Below are 19,311 nucleotides of genomic sequence, written 5' to 3'. Positions count from 1 at the left end.
CAAGCCCCATCCTGTGACCTAAGAGGTATGTATCAGATGCTCAACATGCTCTGCTCACACCTACTGTAATGGTCCGGGCCTAAACCACACGAAAACCACACTATGTTTTCCCTATCAAATCTACAAATTTCAAGCAGACAACCTAAGAAAATTAACAAATGACAAAGGGTTTGATGAAGAATGCAAAAACCTAAGAAATAAACTTAGAAACCTATTTAACAACAAACATAGAGACCCAGAAAACCTGAGCCTACGCCTTCACTATGGTGAATCACTAAAACAATACAGAAATACACTACGGAAAAAGAAGGAACAGCACGTCAGAAATCAGCTCAATGTAATTGTAGAATCTATAGAATCTCACCACTTCTTGGAAAATTGGAAAACACTAAACAAACAACACAAAGAGTTATCTATCCAAAACGGAGATGTATGGATAAACCACTTCTCCAATCTTTCTGGCTCTATAACAAAGAACAAACAGCAAAAACATATACATGATCAAATACAAATATTAGAATCAACTATTAAAGACTACCAGAACCCACTGGATTCTCCAATTACATTAAATGAACTACAGGACAAAATACAAACCCTCCAACCCAAAAAGGCCTGTGGTGTTGATGGTATCCTCAATGAAATGATCAAATATACAGACCACAAATTCCAAGTGGCTGTACTTAAACTCTTTAACATCATCATTAGCTCTGGCATCTTCCCCAATATTTGGAACAAAGGACTGTCCACCCCAATCCACCAAAGAGAAGACAAATTTGACCCCAATAACTACCGTGGGATATGCGTCAACAGCAACCTTGGGAAAATCCTCTGCATTATCATTAACAGAACACTCATACATTTCCTCAGTCAAAACAATGTACTGAGCAAATGTCAAATTGGCTTTTTACCAAACTACCGTACGACAGACCACGTATTCACCCTGCACACCCTAATTGACAAACAAACAAATCAAAACAAAGGCAAAGTCTTCTCATGCTCACCATGGAATTAATAGGTGTCCAAACTTTTGACTGGTACTTTAAGTAGCTTAAAAAACAAGGTTCATAAAATTAACAATTTGCTAGTAACAGATGACATTCATATTCTGACTATCTCTGAAACTCACTTAGACAATACCTTTGATGATACAGTGGTTATAACATTTACAGAAAATACATAAATGCCAATGGTGGAGGTGTTGCGGTCTATATTCAGAACCACATTCCTGTAAAGCTTAGAGAGGATCTCATGTTAAATACTGTTTAAGTAATATGGCTCCAGGTTCATCTGCCTCACCTAAAGCCCATTTTGGTGGGAAGCTGCTATAGACCACCAAGTGCTAACAGTCAGTATCTGGATAACGTGTGAAATGCTTGATAATGTATGTGATATCAACAGACGGGTATATTGTCTGGGTGATTTAAATAACGGCTGGCTTTCATTACATTTTACATTTTAGTCATTTAGCAGACGCTCTTAACCAGAGCGACTTACAGTTAGTGCATATATTTTTCATCAGGCTGCCCCCTCAAGAGAAAGCTTCAAACTGTAACCAGTGCCTGCAACCTGGTTCAGGTTATCAGTCAACCTACCAGGGTAGTTACAAACAGCACAGGAATGAAATCATCAAATGTATTGATCATATCTTAACTAAAGCTGCAGAAATGTGCTTGAAAGCAGTATCCAGATCCATCGGATGTAGTGATCACAATATAGTAGCCATATCTAGGAAAACCAAAGTTCCAAAGGCTGGGCCTAATATAGTGTATAAGAGGTCATACAATAAGTTTTGTAGTGATTCCGATGTTGTTGATGTAAAGAATATATGTTGGTCTGTGGTGTGTAATGAGGAGCAAACAGACGTTGCACTTGACACATTTATGAAATTGCTTATCCCAGTTAATAACAAGCATGCAGCCATTAAGAAAATGACTGTAAAAACTGTTAAATCCCTGTGGATTGATGAGGAATTGAACAAGTATATGGTTGAGAGGGATGAGGCAAAAGGAATGGCAAATAAGTCTGGCTGCACAACCGATTGTCAAACGTATTGCAAATTGAGAAATCATGTGACTAAATTTAACAAAAAGAAGAGAAACTACAGTATGAAAGAAAGATAAATTACATAAAGAATGATAGTAAAAAGCTTTGCAGCACCTTCAATGAAATCTTGGGGAAAAGTGCAAACTCAGCTCCATCATTCATTGAATCAGATGGCTCATTCACTACAAAACCGACTGATATTGCCAACTACTTTATTGATTTTTTCATTGGCAAGATTAGCAAACGTAGGCATGACATGCCAGCAACAAACGCTGACATTACACATCCAAGTATATCTGACCAAATTATGAAAGACAAGAATTGTAATTTTAAATTCCGTAAAGTGAGTGTGGAAGAGGTGAAAAAATGATTGCTGTCTATCAACAATGACAAGCCACCGGGGTCTGATAACTTGGATCGAAATTTACTGAGGATAATAGCGGATGATATTGCCACTCCTATTTGACATATCTTCAATTTAAGCCTACTAGAAAGTGTGTGCCCTCAGGCCTGGAGGGACGAAAAGTCATTCTGCTACCTAAGAATAGTAAAGCCCCCTTAACTGGCTCAAATAACCGACCCATCAGCCTGTTACCAACCCTTAGTATACTATTGGGAAAAATTGTGTTTGACCAGATACAATGCTATTTTACAGTAAACAAATTGACAACAAACTTTCAGCATGCTTACAGAAAACGACATTCAACAAGCACAGCACTTACACAAATGACTGATGATTGGCTGAGAGAAACTGACGATAACAAGATTGTGGGAGGTGGTTTTGTTAGACTTCAGTGCGGCTTTTGACATTATCGATTATAGTCTGTTGCTGGAAAAACATATGTGTTATGGCTTTACACCCCCTGCTATGTTGTGGATAAAGAGTTACCTGTCTAACAGAACACAGAGGGTGTTCTTTAATGGATGCCTCTCCAACATAATACAGGTAGAATCAGGAATTCCCCAGGGCAGCTGTCTAGGCCCGTTACTTTTTAAAATCTTTACTAAGGACATGCCACTGGCTTTGAGTAAAGCCAGTGTGTCTATGTATGCGGATTACTCAATACTATACACGCCAGCTACTACAGCAACTGAAATGACTGCAACACTTAACAAAGAGCTGCAGTTAGTTTCAGAATGGGTGGCAAGGAAGAAGATAGTTCTAAATATTTCAAAAACTAAAAGCATTGTATTTGGGTCAAATCATTCACTAAACCCTAAACCTCAACTAAATATTGTAATAAATAATGTGGAAATTGAGCAAGTTGAGGTGACTAAACTGCTTGGAGTAACCCTGGACTGTACCCTGTCATGTTCAAAACATATTGATACAACAGTAGCTAAAATGGGGAGAAGTCAGTCCATAATAAAGTGCTGCTCTACCTTCTTAACAGCACTATCAACAAGGTAGGTCCTACAGGCTCTAGTTTTGTTGCACCTGGACTACTGTTCAGTCGTGTGGTCAGGTGCCACAAAGAGGCAATTGGCTCAGAACAGGGCAGCACGGCTGGCCCTTGAAAGTACACAGAGTAAACATTTCATATTTCTTCAAATAGCCACCCTTTGCCTTGATGACAGCTTTGCACACTCTTGGCATTCTCTCAACCAGCTTCATGAGGTAGTCACCTGGAATGCATTTCAATTAACAGGTGTGCCTTCTTAAAAGATAATTTGTGGAATTTATATCATTCCATTCTTAATGTGTTTGAGCCAATCAGTTGTGTTATGACAAGGTAGGGGTGGTATACAGAAGATAGCCCTATTTGGTAAAAGACCAAGTCAATATTATGTCAAGAACAGCTCAAATAAGTAAAGAGAAACGACAGTCCATCATCACTTTAAGACTGAAGCAAATTGTAGAGATTTTTGTTCTATTGATAATGTCAAATTAACAGCCACACAGAAAGACTCATGTGAAGGTGAAATTACAGAGGAGGAACTTCTGGATGCAATTAAAGACTTTAAATCCGGGAAAACTCCAGGGTTGGATGGCATACCAGTCGAGGTATACCAAACCTTTTTTGATATACTCAGAGGACCATTATTAGCATGTTTTAACCACTCCTATGTAAATGGTAAATTATCAGACACTCAATAAGATTTTTTTGGAGAATCTCTTATAAATTGGGTTAAAATCATGTATAGTAACCCTAGGTGTAAAATAGTAAATAATGGCTATTTCTCTGTAAGTTTTAAACAGTCAAGAGGAGTGAAACAAGGTTGTCCACTATCAGCATATATATTTATTATTGCCATCGAGATGTTAGCTATTAAAATCAGATCCAACAATAATATCAAGGGATTAGAAATCGAGGGCTTAAAAACAAAGGTGTCATTGTACGCTGATGATTCATGTTTTCTTTTAAATCCACAACTTGAATCCCTCCACAGCCCTCATAGAGGATGTAGATAAATTTTCTAACATCTCTGGATTACAATTATTATATATTTTTTGTAATTTAGCAGACACTCTTATCCAGAGCGACTTACAGTTAGTGAGTGCATACATTTATTTATTTATTTTTATAATTTTTTTTAAACATTTTTTATTTTTTATTCATTTTATTTTTTCATACTGGAATCGAACCCACAACCCTGGTGTTGCAAATACCATGCTCTACCAACTGAGCTACATCCCTGCCGGCCATTCCCTCCCCCCTCCCTGGACGACGCTGGGCCAATTGTGCGCCGCCCCATGGGTCTCCCGGTCACGGCCGGCTACGACAGAGCCTAGATTCGAACCAGGATCTCTAGTGGCACAGTTAGCATTGCGATGCAGTGCCTTAGACCACTGCGCCACTCAGGAGACTACATATACAATATAAATATTACATATTGGATCACTAAAAAATAAAAATGTTACATTACCATGTAGTTCACCAATAAAATAGTCTGATGGTGATGTGGATATACTCGGAATACATATCCCAAATGAAATAAATGTTCTCACTCCAATACATTTTAATAGAAAGTTAGCAAAAATAGATAAGATCTTGCTACCATGGAAAGGTAAATACCTGTCAATTTGTGGAAAAATCACCCTGATTTAACTCTTTAGGATTATCCCAGTTTACCTATTTGCTTATGGACTTGCATATGCCTAGCGAACAGTTTTTTAAATTACAGTGGGGAGAACAAGTATTTGATACACTGCCGATTTTGCAGGTTTTCCTACTTACAAAGCATGTAGAGGTCTGTAATTTTTATCATAGGTACACTTCAACTGTGAGAGACGGAATCTAAAACAAAAATCCAGAAAATCACATTGTATGATTTTTAAGTAATTAATTTGCATTTTATTGCATGACATAAGTATTTGATCACATACCAACCAGTAAGAATTCCGGCTCTCACAGATCTGTTAGTTTTTCTTTAAGAAGCCCTCCTGTTCTCCACTCATTACCTGTTTTAACTGCACCTGTTTGAACTTGTTACCTGTATAAAAGACACCTGGGTAGTGGGGTTGGAAAGTAATAAAGGGGAATAGAATTTAAAAAAGGATGTATGTATATATATATATGTGTGTATGTGTGTGTATGTATGTGTATGTATGTATATATATATATATATATATATATATATATATATATATATATATATATATATATATATATATATATATATATATATATATATATATATATATATATATATATATATATATATACATATATATATATATATATTTGCGAGAGAAAAAAACATATGGGGGATTGGATACTTTAAGACATGAAGGTTAGTCAATACAGAACATTTCAAGAACTTTGAAAGTTTCTTCAAGTGCAGTCGCAAAAACCATCAAGCGCTATGATGAAACTGGCTCTCATGAGGAGCACCACAGGAATGGAAGACCCAGAGTTACCTCTGCTGCAGAGGATAACCTCATTAGAGTTACCAGCCTCAGAAATTGAAGCCCAAATAAATGCTTCACAGAGTTCAAGTAACAGACACATCTCAACATCAACTGTTCAGAGGAGACTGTGTGAATCAGGCCTTCATGGTCGAATTGCTGCAAAGAAACCACTACTAAAGGACACTTATAAGAAGAAGAGACCTGCTTGGGCCAAGAAACACAAGCAATGGACATTAGACCGGTGGAAATTTGTCCTTTGGTCTGGAGTCCAAATTTGAGATTTTTGGTTTAAACTGCCGTGTCTTTGTGAGATGCAGTGTGGGTGAACGAATGATCTCCACGTGTGTGGTTCCCACCGTGTAGCATGGAGGAGGAGGTGTGATGGTGTGGGGGTGCTTTGCTGGTGACACTGTCAGTGATTTATTTAGAATTCAAGGCACACTTAACCGGCATGGCTACCACAGCATTCTGCAGCGATACGCCATCCCATCTGGTTTGCACTTAGTGGGACTATCATTTGTTTTTCAACAGGACAACGACCCAAAAACACACCTCCAGGCTGTGTAAGGGCTATTTGACCAAGAAGAGAGTGATGGAGTGCTGTATCAGATGACCTGGACTCCATAATCACCCGACCTCAACCCAATTGAGATGGTTTGGGATAAGTTGGACCGCAGAGTGAAGGAAAAGCAGCCAACAAGTGCTCAGCATATGTGGGAACTCCTTCAAGACTGTTGGAAAAGCATTCCTCATTAAGCTTGTTGAGAGAATGCCAAGAGTGTGCAAAGTTGTCATCAAGGCAAAGGGTGGCTACTTTGAAGAATCTCAAATATAAACTATATTTTGATTTGTTAAAAAAAAATTCTGGTTACTACATGATGTGTTATTTCATAGTTTTGACATCTTCACTATTATTCTACAATGTAGAAAATAGTAAAAATGAAGAAAAACCCTTGAATGAGTAGGTGTGTCCAACCTTTTGACTGGTACTGTAGGTCCTAATCCAGATTGATTAACATTAAGAATAACATTTACAGATAGAAAATAATGTAGCTGTTTTTTGATTCAATGATTCTAGTATTTCCGCAAGACAAGGGAGCCTGGAAATGTTGATAATGATCAAGATCCTTAATATCCCCGCCCTTATGGAGTGGTAGCAAGCTGCTTTCCACACTTTTGGAATATTTTCTGATACTAAAGTGAATACAAAATTGATTCAGCAATGAGGGCCGCTGCATACAGTGTACAAATTATAGACTGATCATTTCTTTGTCAGTGGGCAAACGTACAAAATCAGCAGGGGATCAAATACTTTTTTCCCTCACTGTATGGGGACGGTTAGTCAGGATAAACTGAGTCAAATTGAACTCAAGACAGATATTTCTTAAACTGATCTGACGCATGAGTTAGCCAAGGTTTAGATCTCCTAACACATTTACATTTACATTTTAGTCATTTAGCAGACGCTCTTATCCAGAGCGACTTACAGTTAGTTTATTTTTCATACTGGCCCCCCTTGGGAATCGAACCCACAACCCTGGCATTGCAAACGCCATGCTTTACCAACTGAGCTACATCCCTGCCGGCCATTCCCTCCCCTACCCTGGACGACGCTGGGCCAATTCTGCGCCGCCCCATGGGTCTCCAGAGCCTGGATTCGAACCAGAATCTCTAGTGGCACAGCTAGCACTGCGATGCAGTGCCTTAGACCACTGCGCCACTCGGGAGACTTAGTTCAGATACCAGAAAGGGTTTTAAATAATCAGAAATAACACCACAGAATTACTATTTACAATACCCCTATCTACATGGAAAACTGTGGCGGAATGATATCGATGCGATTTAATGGGAGTAAATACCTTTGAGGAGGATCAGTCAATGCCTCAGAGCTGCCATGTAGTGTTTGGACAGGATCCAGGCACCCAAATGATTAGGGTGGATCCCATCCTCCTTATAGAGCATCCTCTGCTAAAATGTTCACTACCTCAACCCAGCGAGGGCACAGGGCCAGAAATGATAGGACACATTTTGGAGTCCAGCAGAGACCCAATCAATTCTTCAAAATCCTGTTTCAGCTGTTCCGAGCTACCATTCCTAATATAATTAAATCCCACATGGACGACAACAGCATACATTTGTGTGCTGACGTAGAAACCGAGACATTTCATACCAGAGCTGCTGGTTACAATAGAGACAAGATGGAAGAGGAATTCCACCCATGATTCCAGTCAAGGAGAGAGACAGACACAGAAAGAGAGAGAGCACGAGAGAGAGAGAGACAGACACAGAAAGAGAGAGAGAGAGAAAGAGAGAGAGACACACAGAGAGAGTGAGAGAGAGAGAGACAGACACAGAAAGAGAGAGAGCGAGAGACAGACACACAGAAAGAGAGAGAGAGAGAGAGACACAGAAAGAGAGAGAGAGAGAGAGACAGACACAGAAAGAGAGAGCGAGAGAGAAAGAGAGAGAGCGAGAGAGAGAGAGAGACACAGAAAGAGAGAGAGCGAGAGAGAGAGACACAGAAGGAGAGAGAGAGGGGAGAGAGAGACACAGAGAGAGAGAGACAGGAGAGAGAGAGACACAGAAAGAGAGAGAGAGAGAGACAGACACAGATAGAGAGAGAGAGAAAGAAAGAGAGAGAGAGACAGAGAGAGAGACACAGAAAGAGAGAGAGACAGACACAGAAAGAGAGAGAGACACAGAAAGAGAAAGAGACACACAGAAAGAGAAAGAGAGCGAGAGAGAGAGAGAGAGAGAGAGCGAGAGAGAGAGACAGACACAGATACCCCACGATACAAAACAACACCACACATCACAATAACCAAAACCTCACCACTTCTACAACCGTATATCCAACCCATCTCCCCCCCCCCCCCCCGAAACATCTCCACAAGGGTCTGTTATCCCTCCACCTTTGTGGGTGGGGTTATATACAGTGTGTGCAAATGTAGTAAATTATGGAGGTAAGGCAATAAATAGGCTATAGTGCAAAATAATTACAATTTCGTATTAACACTGGAATGATAGATGTGCAAAAGATGATGTGCAAATAGAGATACTGGGGTGCAAATGAGCAAAATAAATAACAATATGGGGATGAGGTAGTTGGGTGGGCTAATTTCAGATGGGCTGTGTACAGGTGCAGTGATCGGTAAGGTGCTCTGACAACTGATGCTTAAAGTTAGTGAGGGAGATAAGATTCTCCAGCTTCAGAGATTTTTGCAGTTCGTTCCAGTCATTGGCAGCAGAGAACTGGAAGGAATGGCGGTCAAAGGAGGTGTTGGCTTTGGGGTTGACCAGTGAGATATACCTACTGGAGCGCATACTACGGGTGGGTGTTGCTATGGTGACCAGTGAGCTAAGATAAGACGGGGATTTGCCTAGCAGTGATTTATAGATGACCTGGAGCCAATGGGTTTGGTGACGAATATGTAGTGAGGACCAGCCAACAAGAGCGTACAGGTCACAGTGGTGGGTAGTATATGGGGCTTTGGTGACAAAACGGATGGCACTGTGATAGACTACATCCAATTTGCTGAGTAGAGTGTTGGAGGCTATTTTGTAAATGACGTCGCCAAAGTCAAGGATCGGTAGGATAGTCCGTTCTACGAGGGCATGTTTGGCAGCATGAGTGAAGGAGGCTTTGTTGCGAAATAGGAAGCCAATTCTAGATTTAACTTTGGATTGGAGATGCTTAATGTGAGTCTGGAAGGAGAGTTTACAGTCTAACCAGACACCTAGGTATTTGTAGTTGTCCACACAAGTCAGACCCGTTGGGAGTAGTGATTCTAGTCAGGCGGGCGGGTGCAAGCAGTGTTCGGTTGAAGAGCATGCATTTAGTTTTACTAGTGTTTAAGAGCAGTTGGAGGCTATGGAAGGAGTGTTGTATGGCATTGAAGCTCGTTTGGAGGTTTTGTTAACACAGTGTCCAATGAAGGGCCAGATGTATACAAAATGGTGTCGTCTGCGTAGAGGTGGATCTGAGAGTCACCAGCAGCAAGAGCGACATCATTGATATACACAGAGAATAGAGTCGGCCCAAGAATTGAACCCTGTGGCACCCCAATAGAGACTGCCAGAGGTCCAGACAACAGGCCCTCCGATTTGACACATTGAACTCTATCTGAGAAGTAGTTGGTGAACCAGGCGAGGCAGTCATTTGAGAAACCAAGGCTATTTAGTCTGCCAACTGAGTCAGGTTTGTAGGCCTCCTTGCTCGCACACACTTTTTCAGTTCTGCCCACAAATGTTCTATAGGATTGAGGTCAGGGCTTTGTGATGGCCACTCCAATACCTTGACTTTGTTGTCCTTAAGCCATTTTGTCACAACTTTGGAAGTATGCTTGGGGTCATTGTCCATTTGGAAGACCCATTTGCGACCAATCTTTAACTTCCTGACTGATGTCTTGAGATGTTGCTTCAATATATCCACATCATTTTCCTTCCTCATGATGCCATCTATTTTGTGAAGTGCACCAGACCCTCCTGCATCAAAGCACCCCCACAGCATGATGCTACCTCCTCCGTGCTTCACAGTTGGTATGGTGTTCTTCGGCTTGCAAGCGTCCCCCTTTTTCCTCCAAACATAAAGATGGTCATTATGGCCAAACAGTTCTATTTTTGTTTCATCAGACCAGAGGACATTTCTCCAAAAAGTATGATCTTTGTCCCCATGTGCAGTTGCAAACTGTAGTCTGGCTTTTTTATGGCGGCTTTGGAGCAGTGGCTTCTTCCTTGCTGAGCGGCCTTTCAGGTTATGTCGATATAGGACTTGTTTTACTTTGGATATAGATACTTTTGTACCTGTTTCCTCCAGCATCTTCACAAGGTCCTTTGCTGTTGTTCTGGGATTGATTTGCACTTTTCGCACCAAAGTACGTTCATCTCTAGGAGACAGAACGTGTCTCCTTCCTGAGCGGTATGACGGTTGCGTGGACCCATGGTGTTTATACTTGCATACTATTGTTTGTACAGATGAACGTGGTACCTTCAGGCGTTTGGAAATTGATCCCAAGGATGAACCAGACTTGTGGAGGTCTACAATTTTTTTTTCCTTAGGTCTTGGCTGATTTCTTTTGATTTTCCCATGATGTCAAGCAAAGAGGCACTGAGATTGAAGGTAGGCCTTGAAATACATCCTCAGGTACACCTCCAATTGACTCAAATGATGTCAATTAGCCTATCAGAAGCTTCTAAAGCCATGACATCGTTTTCTGGAATTTTCCAAGCTGTTTAAAGGCACAGTCAACTTAGTGTATGTAAACTTCTAACCCACTGGAATTGTGATACAGTGAATTATAAGTGAAATAATCTGTCTGTAAACAATAGTTGGAAAAATTACTTGTGTCATGCACAAAGTAGATGTCCAAACCGACTTGCCAAAACTATAGTTTGTTAATAAGACATTTGTGGAGTGGTTGAAAAACTAGTTTTAATGACTCAAACGTAAGTGTATGTAAACTTCCGACTTCAACTTTACGTGTGTGTAAATATATGAAATATGAATGTATATGATGAAGTATTAGGTACGTACCGTTATGATTTATATTGACCTGATTGAGATATATTTCTTTGTTATTAGCGTAACTTAGTTTTTGGCTCCCCCTCTTGCCCATTCATTGTACTGTGGTGTGTTAGTGATAGGATAAAAGGCAGGAAGTTGGGCCTCCGGGGGGAGGAGCCCTAGCTAGTCTTATGACCATACAGACAGACATACATACAAACAGGTCATACTATGTATTTCTCACGTCAAGTAATCTATGCTTTAAGTTGATTGGAGAATAGTTTTTTTGTTGATATAAGGAGATTTGTTGTTGCACCATATCCCTGGATCTCATTGAATGTTTTTTGCCGTTTGGAAATTTCGAATGTGGACTGTATGCGTCCGAAAACAACCCCGCTTCAGGCTTGGGCAGTGGCTATGGTCAATTGGTAAGGAAGCCACCACACCTCTTTTCGCTGCCCCCACCTTTCCCAAAAAAGTATAGAAACCTGAGCAAAAAGTGGCATCTTGTAAGAGCTTTACATTAAACTTCCAATAGGATGCCTGCCGAGGCCCCTGGTGAAATAGACAGCCGAGCCATGGTTATGTGGTGATCCGAAAAACCCACCGGGAGAATGGTAGCGCCCAACAGCCTATTGATCTGATTCCTGGACATGTAAAACCGATCGAGTCGGGCTGCACTCACCCTAGCCCCAAAGACCTTCACCTTCATACTGTCTTGTGTTGGGATGTCTAGTTCTCCAAACATCCACTAGGTCAAACTGATTAAAGATGTCCCTTAACACCCCCACTGAACCAGAATGAGGCTCCTCCCCATTTCGGTCTTTCGTAATATCCATCGTACAGTTCCAGTCCCCGCCGACCACCAGCGTCTCCTCACCTGTGAGAGTTCCTGTCTAAGACACCAAAACCGAAACCCCCTCTCTGTCCCTGTGTTAGACGCATTTAATATAATATAATATAATAAGCCATTCAGCAGACGCTTTTATCCAAAGCGACTTACAGTCATGCGTGCATACATTTTTTGTGTATGGGTGGTCCCAGGGATCGAACCCACTACCTTGGCGTTACAAGCACCGTGCTCTACCAGCTGAGCTACAGAGGACCACATTTATAAGGACAAAACCCCTGTTGTTAATTTCTGCTTTTACTACAAGCAGTCTACCCATACACACCTCATTTGAGGAGCAAACAGACTCCTCTTTCCCGCATCTCTGGCACCATTTATATTAAGTGAGCCTACCCAAAGACTCTCCATAAGAAGTGGGAGAAAAGCCAGCAAAGAAAGAGACCAATAGCTAAGCTCAAAAAGCCCCAGAAAATAACTATTCATTTAAACAGCATCTGAAGGTAAACCCTTACACAAGGTTGTGACCCACTTCCTCAACCTAAACCGTTTCCTGGGTGAGAGGACACCATGCCCCTCATTTTTCATAGCGGGTAGTACTGATCTTACAAACTTTCCCGGATTGCAAAAAAAAGCTTCAAGATTAACCTTTTTCCCTTTAGTCTTATTCAGGAAACTTGACAGTTCCCTCACCGTGTACTTTGACCCCTCTGCCTGACTGGCTGTCAGCTCTGGACACATTGAAGCCTCCTCATCGTCCTCTTCCTCACTCACCTTCCTCCTCCTCATCTCCATCTCCCATCCTGACCTCCTGCCCTTCCTCTCTAGTCAGGCAAAGGTTCCTTGGAGCCTTTCACCACACCAGCCTCTGCCCTCCCACCTCCTTTCTTCTCCCCCTTTTTCCTCTTCCGCATGACACCCTCCTCCACCCCCCCAGTCGCTTACCCTTCCCCACTATACTCTCCTCAACCACTAGCATAACATGACTAGACCCAGCCTCATCTACACCACCATCTATAGCATGACTAGACCCAGCCTCATCTACACCACCATCTATAGCATGACTAGACCCAGCCCCATCTACACCACCATCTATAGCATGACTAGACCCAGCCTCACCTACACCACCATCTATAGCATGACTAGACCCAGCCTCATCTACACCACCATCTATAGCATGACTAGACCCAGCCTCATCTACACCACCATCTATAGCATGACTAGACCCAGCCTCATCTACACCACCATCTATAGCATTAGACCCAGCCTCATCTACACCACCATCTATAGCATTAGACCCAGCCTCATCTACACCACCATCTATAACATTAGACCCAGCCTCATCTACACCACCATCTATAGCATGACTAGACCTAGCCTCATCTACACCACCATCTATAGCATGACTAGACCCAGCCTCATCTACACCACCATCTATAGCATGACTAGACCCAGTCTCATCTACACCACCATCTATAGCATCACTAGACCCAGCCTCATCTACACCACCATCTATAGCATGACTAGACCCAGCCTCATCTACACCACCATCTATAGCATGACTAGACCCAGCCTCATCTACACCACCATCCATAACATGACTAGACCCAGCCTCATCTACACCACCATCTATAGCATGACTAGACCCAGCCTCATCTACACCACCATCTATAGCATGACTAGACCCAGCCTCATCTACACCACCATCCATAACATGACTAGACCCAGCCTCATCTACACCACCATCTATAGCATAACTAGACCCAGCCTCATCTACACCACCATCTATAGCATCACTAGACCCAGCCTCATCTACACCACCATCTATAGCATGACTAGACCCAGCCTCATCTACACCACCATCTATAGCATGACTAGACCCAGCCTCATCTACACCACCATCTATAGCATTAGACCCAGCCTCATCTACACCACCATCTATAGCATGACTAGACCCAGCCTCTTCTACACCACCATCTATAGCATGACTAGACCCAGCCTCATCTACACCACCATCTATAGCATGACTAGACCCAGCCTCATCTACACCACCATCTATAGCATGACTAGACCCAGCCTCATCTACACCACCATCTATAGCATTAGACCCAGCCTCATCTACACCACCATCTATAGCATTAGACCCAGCCTCATCTACACCACCATCTATAGCATGACTAGACCCAGCCTCATCTACCCCACCATCTATAGCATGACTAGACCCAGCCTCATCTACCCCACCATCTATAGCATGACTAGACCCAGCCTCATCTACACCACCATCTATAGCATTAGACAAAGCCTCATCTAAACCACCATCTATAGCATTAGACCCAGCCTCATCTACCCCACCATCTATAGCATGACTAGACCCAGCCTCATCTACACCACCATCTATAACATGACTAGGCCCAGCCTCATCTACACCACCATCTATAGCATTAGACCCAGCCTCATCTACACCACCATCCATAACTAGACCCAGCCTCATCTACACCACCATCTATAGCATTAGACACAGCCTCATCTAAACCACCATCTATAGCATTAGACCCAGCCTCATCTACACCACCATCTATAGCATGACTAGACCCAGCCTCATCTACACCACCATCTATAGCATGACTAGACCCAGCCTCATCTACACCACCATCTATAGCATGACTAGACCCAGCCTCATCTACACCACCATCTATAGCATGACTAGACCCAGCCTCATCTACACCACCATCTATAGCATGACTAGACCCAGCCTCATCTACCCCACCATCTATAGCATTAGACCCAGCCTCATCTACACCACCATCCATAACTAGACCCAGCCTCATCTACAACACCATCTATAGCATGACTAGACCCAGCCTCATCTACACCACCATCTATAGCATTAGACCCAGCCTCATCTACACCACAATCCATAAATAGACCCAGCCTCATCTACACCACCATCTATAGCATGACTAGACCCAGCCTCATCTACACCACCATCTATAGCATGACTAGACCCAGCCTCATCTACACCTCCATCTATAGCATTAGACCCAGCCTCATCTACACCACCATCCATAACTAGACCCAGCCTCATCTACACCACCATCTATAGCATGACTAGACCCAGCCTCATCTACACCACCATCTATAGCATTAGACCCATCCTCATCTACACCCCCATCTATAGCATGACTAGACCCAGCCTCATCTACCCCACCATCTATAGCATCACTAGACCCAGCCTCATCTACCCCACCATCTATAGCATGACTAGACCCAGCCTCATCTACACCACCATCTATAGCATGACTAGACCCAGCCTCATCTACACCACCATCTATAGCATGACTAGACCCAGCCTCATCTACACCACCATCTATAGCATGACTAGACCCAGCCCCATCTACACCACCATCTATAGCATGACTAGACCCAGCCTCATCTACACCACCATCTATAGCATGACTAGACCCAGCCTCATCTACACCACCATCTATAGCATGACTAGACCCAGCCTCATCTACACCACCATCTATAGCATGACTAGACCCAGCCTCATCTACACCACCATCTATAGCATTAGACCCAGCCTCATCTACACCACCATCTATAGCATTAGACCCAGCCTCATCTACACCACCATCTATAGCATTAGACCCAGCCTTATCTACACCACCATCTATAGCATGACTAGACCCAGCCTCATCTACACCACCATCTATAGCATTAGACCCAGCCTCATCTACACCACCATCTATAGCATGACTAGGCCCAGCCTCATCTACACCACCATCTATAGCATGACTAGACCCAGCCTCATCTACACCACCATCTATAGCATTAGACCCAGCCTCATCTACACCACCATCTTTAGCATGACTAGACCCAGCCTCATCTACACCACCATCTATAGCATGACTAGACCCAGCCTCATCTACACCACCATCTATAGCATGACTAGACCCAGCCTCATCTACACCACCATCTATAGCATTAGACCCAGCCTCATCTACACCACCATCCATAACATGACTAGACCCAGCCTCATCTACACCACCATCTATAGCATGACTAGGCCCAGCCTCATCTACACCACCATCTATAGCATGACTAGACCCAACCTCATCTACACCACCATCTATAGCATGACTAGACCCAGCCTCATCTACACCACCATCTATAGCATGACTAGACCCAGCCTCATCTACACCACCATCTATAGCATGACTAGACCCAGCCTCATCTACACCACCATCTATAGCATGACTAGACCCAGCCTCATCTACACCACCATCTATAGCATTAGACCCAGCCTCATCTACACCACCATCTATAGCATTAGACCCAGCCTCATCTACACCACCATCTATAGCATGACTAGACCCAGCCTTATCTACACCACCATCTATAGCATGACTAGACCCAGCCTCATCTACACCACCATCTATAGCATTAGACCCAGCCTCATCTACACCACCATCTATAGCATGACTAGGCCCAGCCTCATCTACACCACCATCTATAGCATGACTAGACCCAGCCTCATCTACACCACCATCTATAGCATGACTAGACCCAGACTCATCTACACCACCATCTATAGCATTAGACCCAGCCTCATCTACACCACCATCCATAACATGACTAGACCCAGCCTCATCTACACCACCATCTATAGCATGACTAGGCCCAGCCTCATCTACACCACCATCTATAGCATGACTAGACCCAGCCTCATCTACACCACCATCTATAGCATGACTAGACCCAGCCTCATCTACACCACCATCTATAGCATGACTAGACCCAGCCTCATCTACACCACCATCTATAGCATGACTAGACCCAGCCTCATCTACACCACCATCTATAGCATTAGACCCAGCCTCATCTACACCACCATCTATAGCATTAGACCCAGCCTCATCTACACCACCATCTATAGCATGACTAGACCCAGCCTCATCTACCCCACCATCTATAGCATGACTAGACCCAGCCTCATCTACCCCACCATCTATAGCATGACTAGACCCAGCCTCATCTACACCACCATCTATAGCATTAGACAAAGCCTCATCTAAACCACCATCTATAGCATTAGACCCAGCCTCATCTACCCCACCATCTATAGCAAAACTAGACCCAGCCTCATCTACACCACCATCTATAACATGACTAGGCCCAGCCTCATCTACACCACCATCTATAGCATTAGACCCAGCCTCATCTACACCACCATCCATAACTAGACCCAGCCTCATCTACACCACCATCTATAGCATTAGACACAGCCTCATCTAAACCACCATCTATAGCATTAGACCCAGCCTCATCTACCCCACCATCTATAGCATGACTAGGCCCAGCCTCATCTACACCACCATCTATAGCATGACTAGACCCAGCCTCATCTACACCACCATCTATAGCATGACTAGACCCAGACTCATCTACACCACCATCTATAGCATTAGACCCAGCCTCATCTACACCACCATCCATAACATGACTAGACCCAGCCTCATCTACACCACCATCTATAGCATGACTAGGCCCAGCCTCATCTACACCACCATCTATAGCATGACTAGACCCAGCCTCATCTACACCACCATCTATAGCATGACTAGACCCAGCCTCATCTACACCACCATCTATAGCATGACTAGACCCAGCCTCATCTACACCACCATCTATAGCATGACTAGACCCAGCCTCATCTACACCACCATCTATAGCATGACTAGACCCAGCCTCATCTACACCACCATCTATAGCATGACTAGACCCAGCCTCATCTACACCACCATCTATAGCATGACTAGACCCAGCCTCATCTACACCACCATCTATAGCATGACTAGACCCAGCCCCATCTACACCACCATCTATAGCATGACTAGACCCAGCCTCATCTACACCACCATCTATAGCATGACTAGACCCAGCCTCATCTACACCACCATCTATAGCATTAGACCCAGCCTCATCTACACCACCATCTATAGCATGACTAGACCCAGCCTCATCTACACCACCATCTATAGCATGACTAGATCCAGCCTCATCTACACCACCATCTATAGCATGACTAGACCCAGCCTCATCTACACCACCATCTATAGCATTAGACCCAGCCTCATCTACACCACCATCTATAGCATGACTAGACCCAGCCTCATCTACACCACCATCTATAGCATGACTAGACCCAGCCTCATCTACACCACCATCTATAGCATGACTAGACCCAGCCTCATCTACACCACCATCTATAGCATTAGACCCAGCCTCATCTACACCACCATCTATAGCATTAGACCCAGCCTCATCTACACCACCATCTATAGCATGACTAGACCCAGCCTCACCTACACCACCATCTATAGCATGACTAGGCCCAGCCTCATCTACACCACCATCTATAGCATGACTAGACCCAGCCTCATCTACACCACCATCTATAGCATGACTAGACCCAGCCTCATCTACACCACCATCTATAACATGACTAGACCCAGCCTCATCTACACCACCATCTATAGCATGACTAGACCCAGTCTCATCTACACCACCATCTATAGCATGACTAGACCCAGCCTCATCTACACCACCTTCTATAGCATGACTAGGCCCAGCCTCATCTACACCACCATCTATAGCATGACTAGACCCAGCCTCATCTACACCAACATCTATAGCATGACTAGACCCAGCCTCATCTACACCACCATCTATAGCATTAGACCCAGCCTCACCTACACCACCATCTATAACATGACTAGACCCAGCCTCATCTACACCATCATCTATAACATGACTAGACCCAGCCTCATCTACACCACCATCTATAGCATGACTTCGACCCAGCCTCATCTACACCACCATCTATAGCATGACTAGACCCAGCCTCATCTACACCACCATCTATAGCATTAGACCCAGCCTCATCTACACCACCATCTATAGCATGACTAGACCCAGCCTCATCTACACCACCATCTATAGCATGACTAGACCCAGCCTCATCTACACCACCATCTATAGCATGACTAGACCCAGCCCCATCTA

The 19,311-nt window shown here is 43.4% G+C and overlaps 1 protein-coding gene across 1 annotated transcript in view; it reads right to left on the bottom strand.

Moving 5' to 3' along the window:
- Positions 1-13,048, bottom strand: part of tmem8b (transmembrane protein 8B) — a gene marked incomplete at both ends in the record, with an annotated part of 101,356 nt that extends 88,308 nt beyond the window's left edge. The window contains one exon of the mRNA XM_084180430.1: positions 13,021-13,048. Within this exon, the coding sequence (XP_084036556.1) occupies positions 13,021-13,048 (28 nt within the window). The remainder of the gene's footprint in view (positions 1-13,020) is intronic.
- Positions 13,049-19,311: the final 6,263 nt, after the last annotated feature.

Source organism: Coregonus lavaretus (assembly GCF_964263955.1).
Source record: "Coregonus lavaretus genome assembly, chromosome: 17".
Classification (NCBI taxonomy): domain Eukaryota; kingdom Metazoa; phylum Chordata; class Actinopteri; order Salmoniformes; family Salmonidae; genus Coregonus; species Coregonus lavaretus.
The sequence above is the reverse complement of the archived record's forward strand: the minus strand, read 5'-3'. Positions and strand labels throughout refer to the sequence as shown.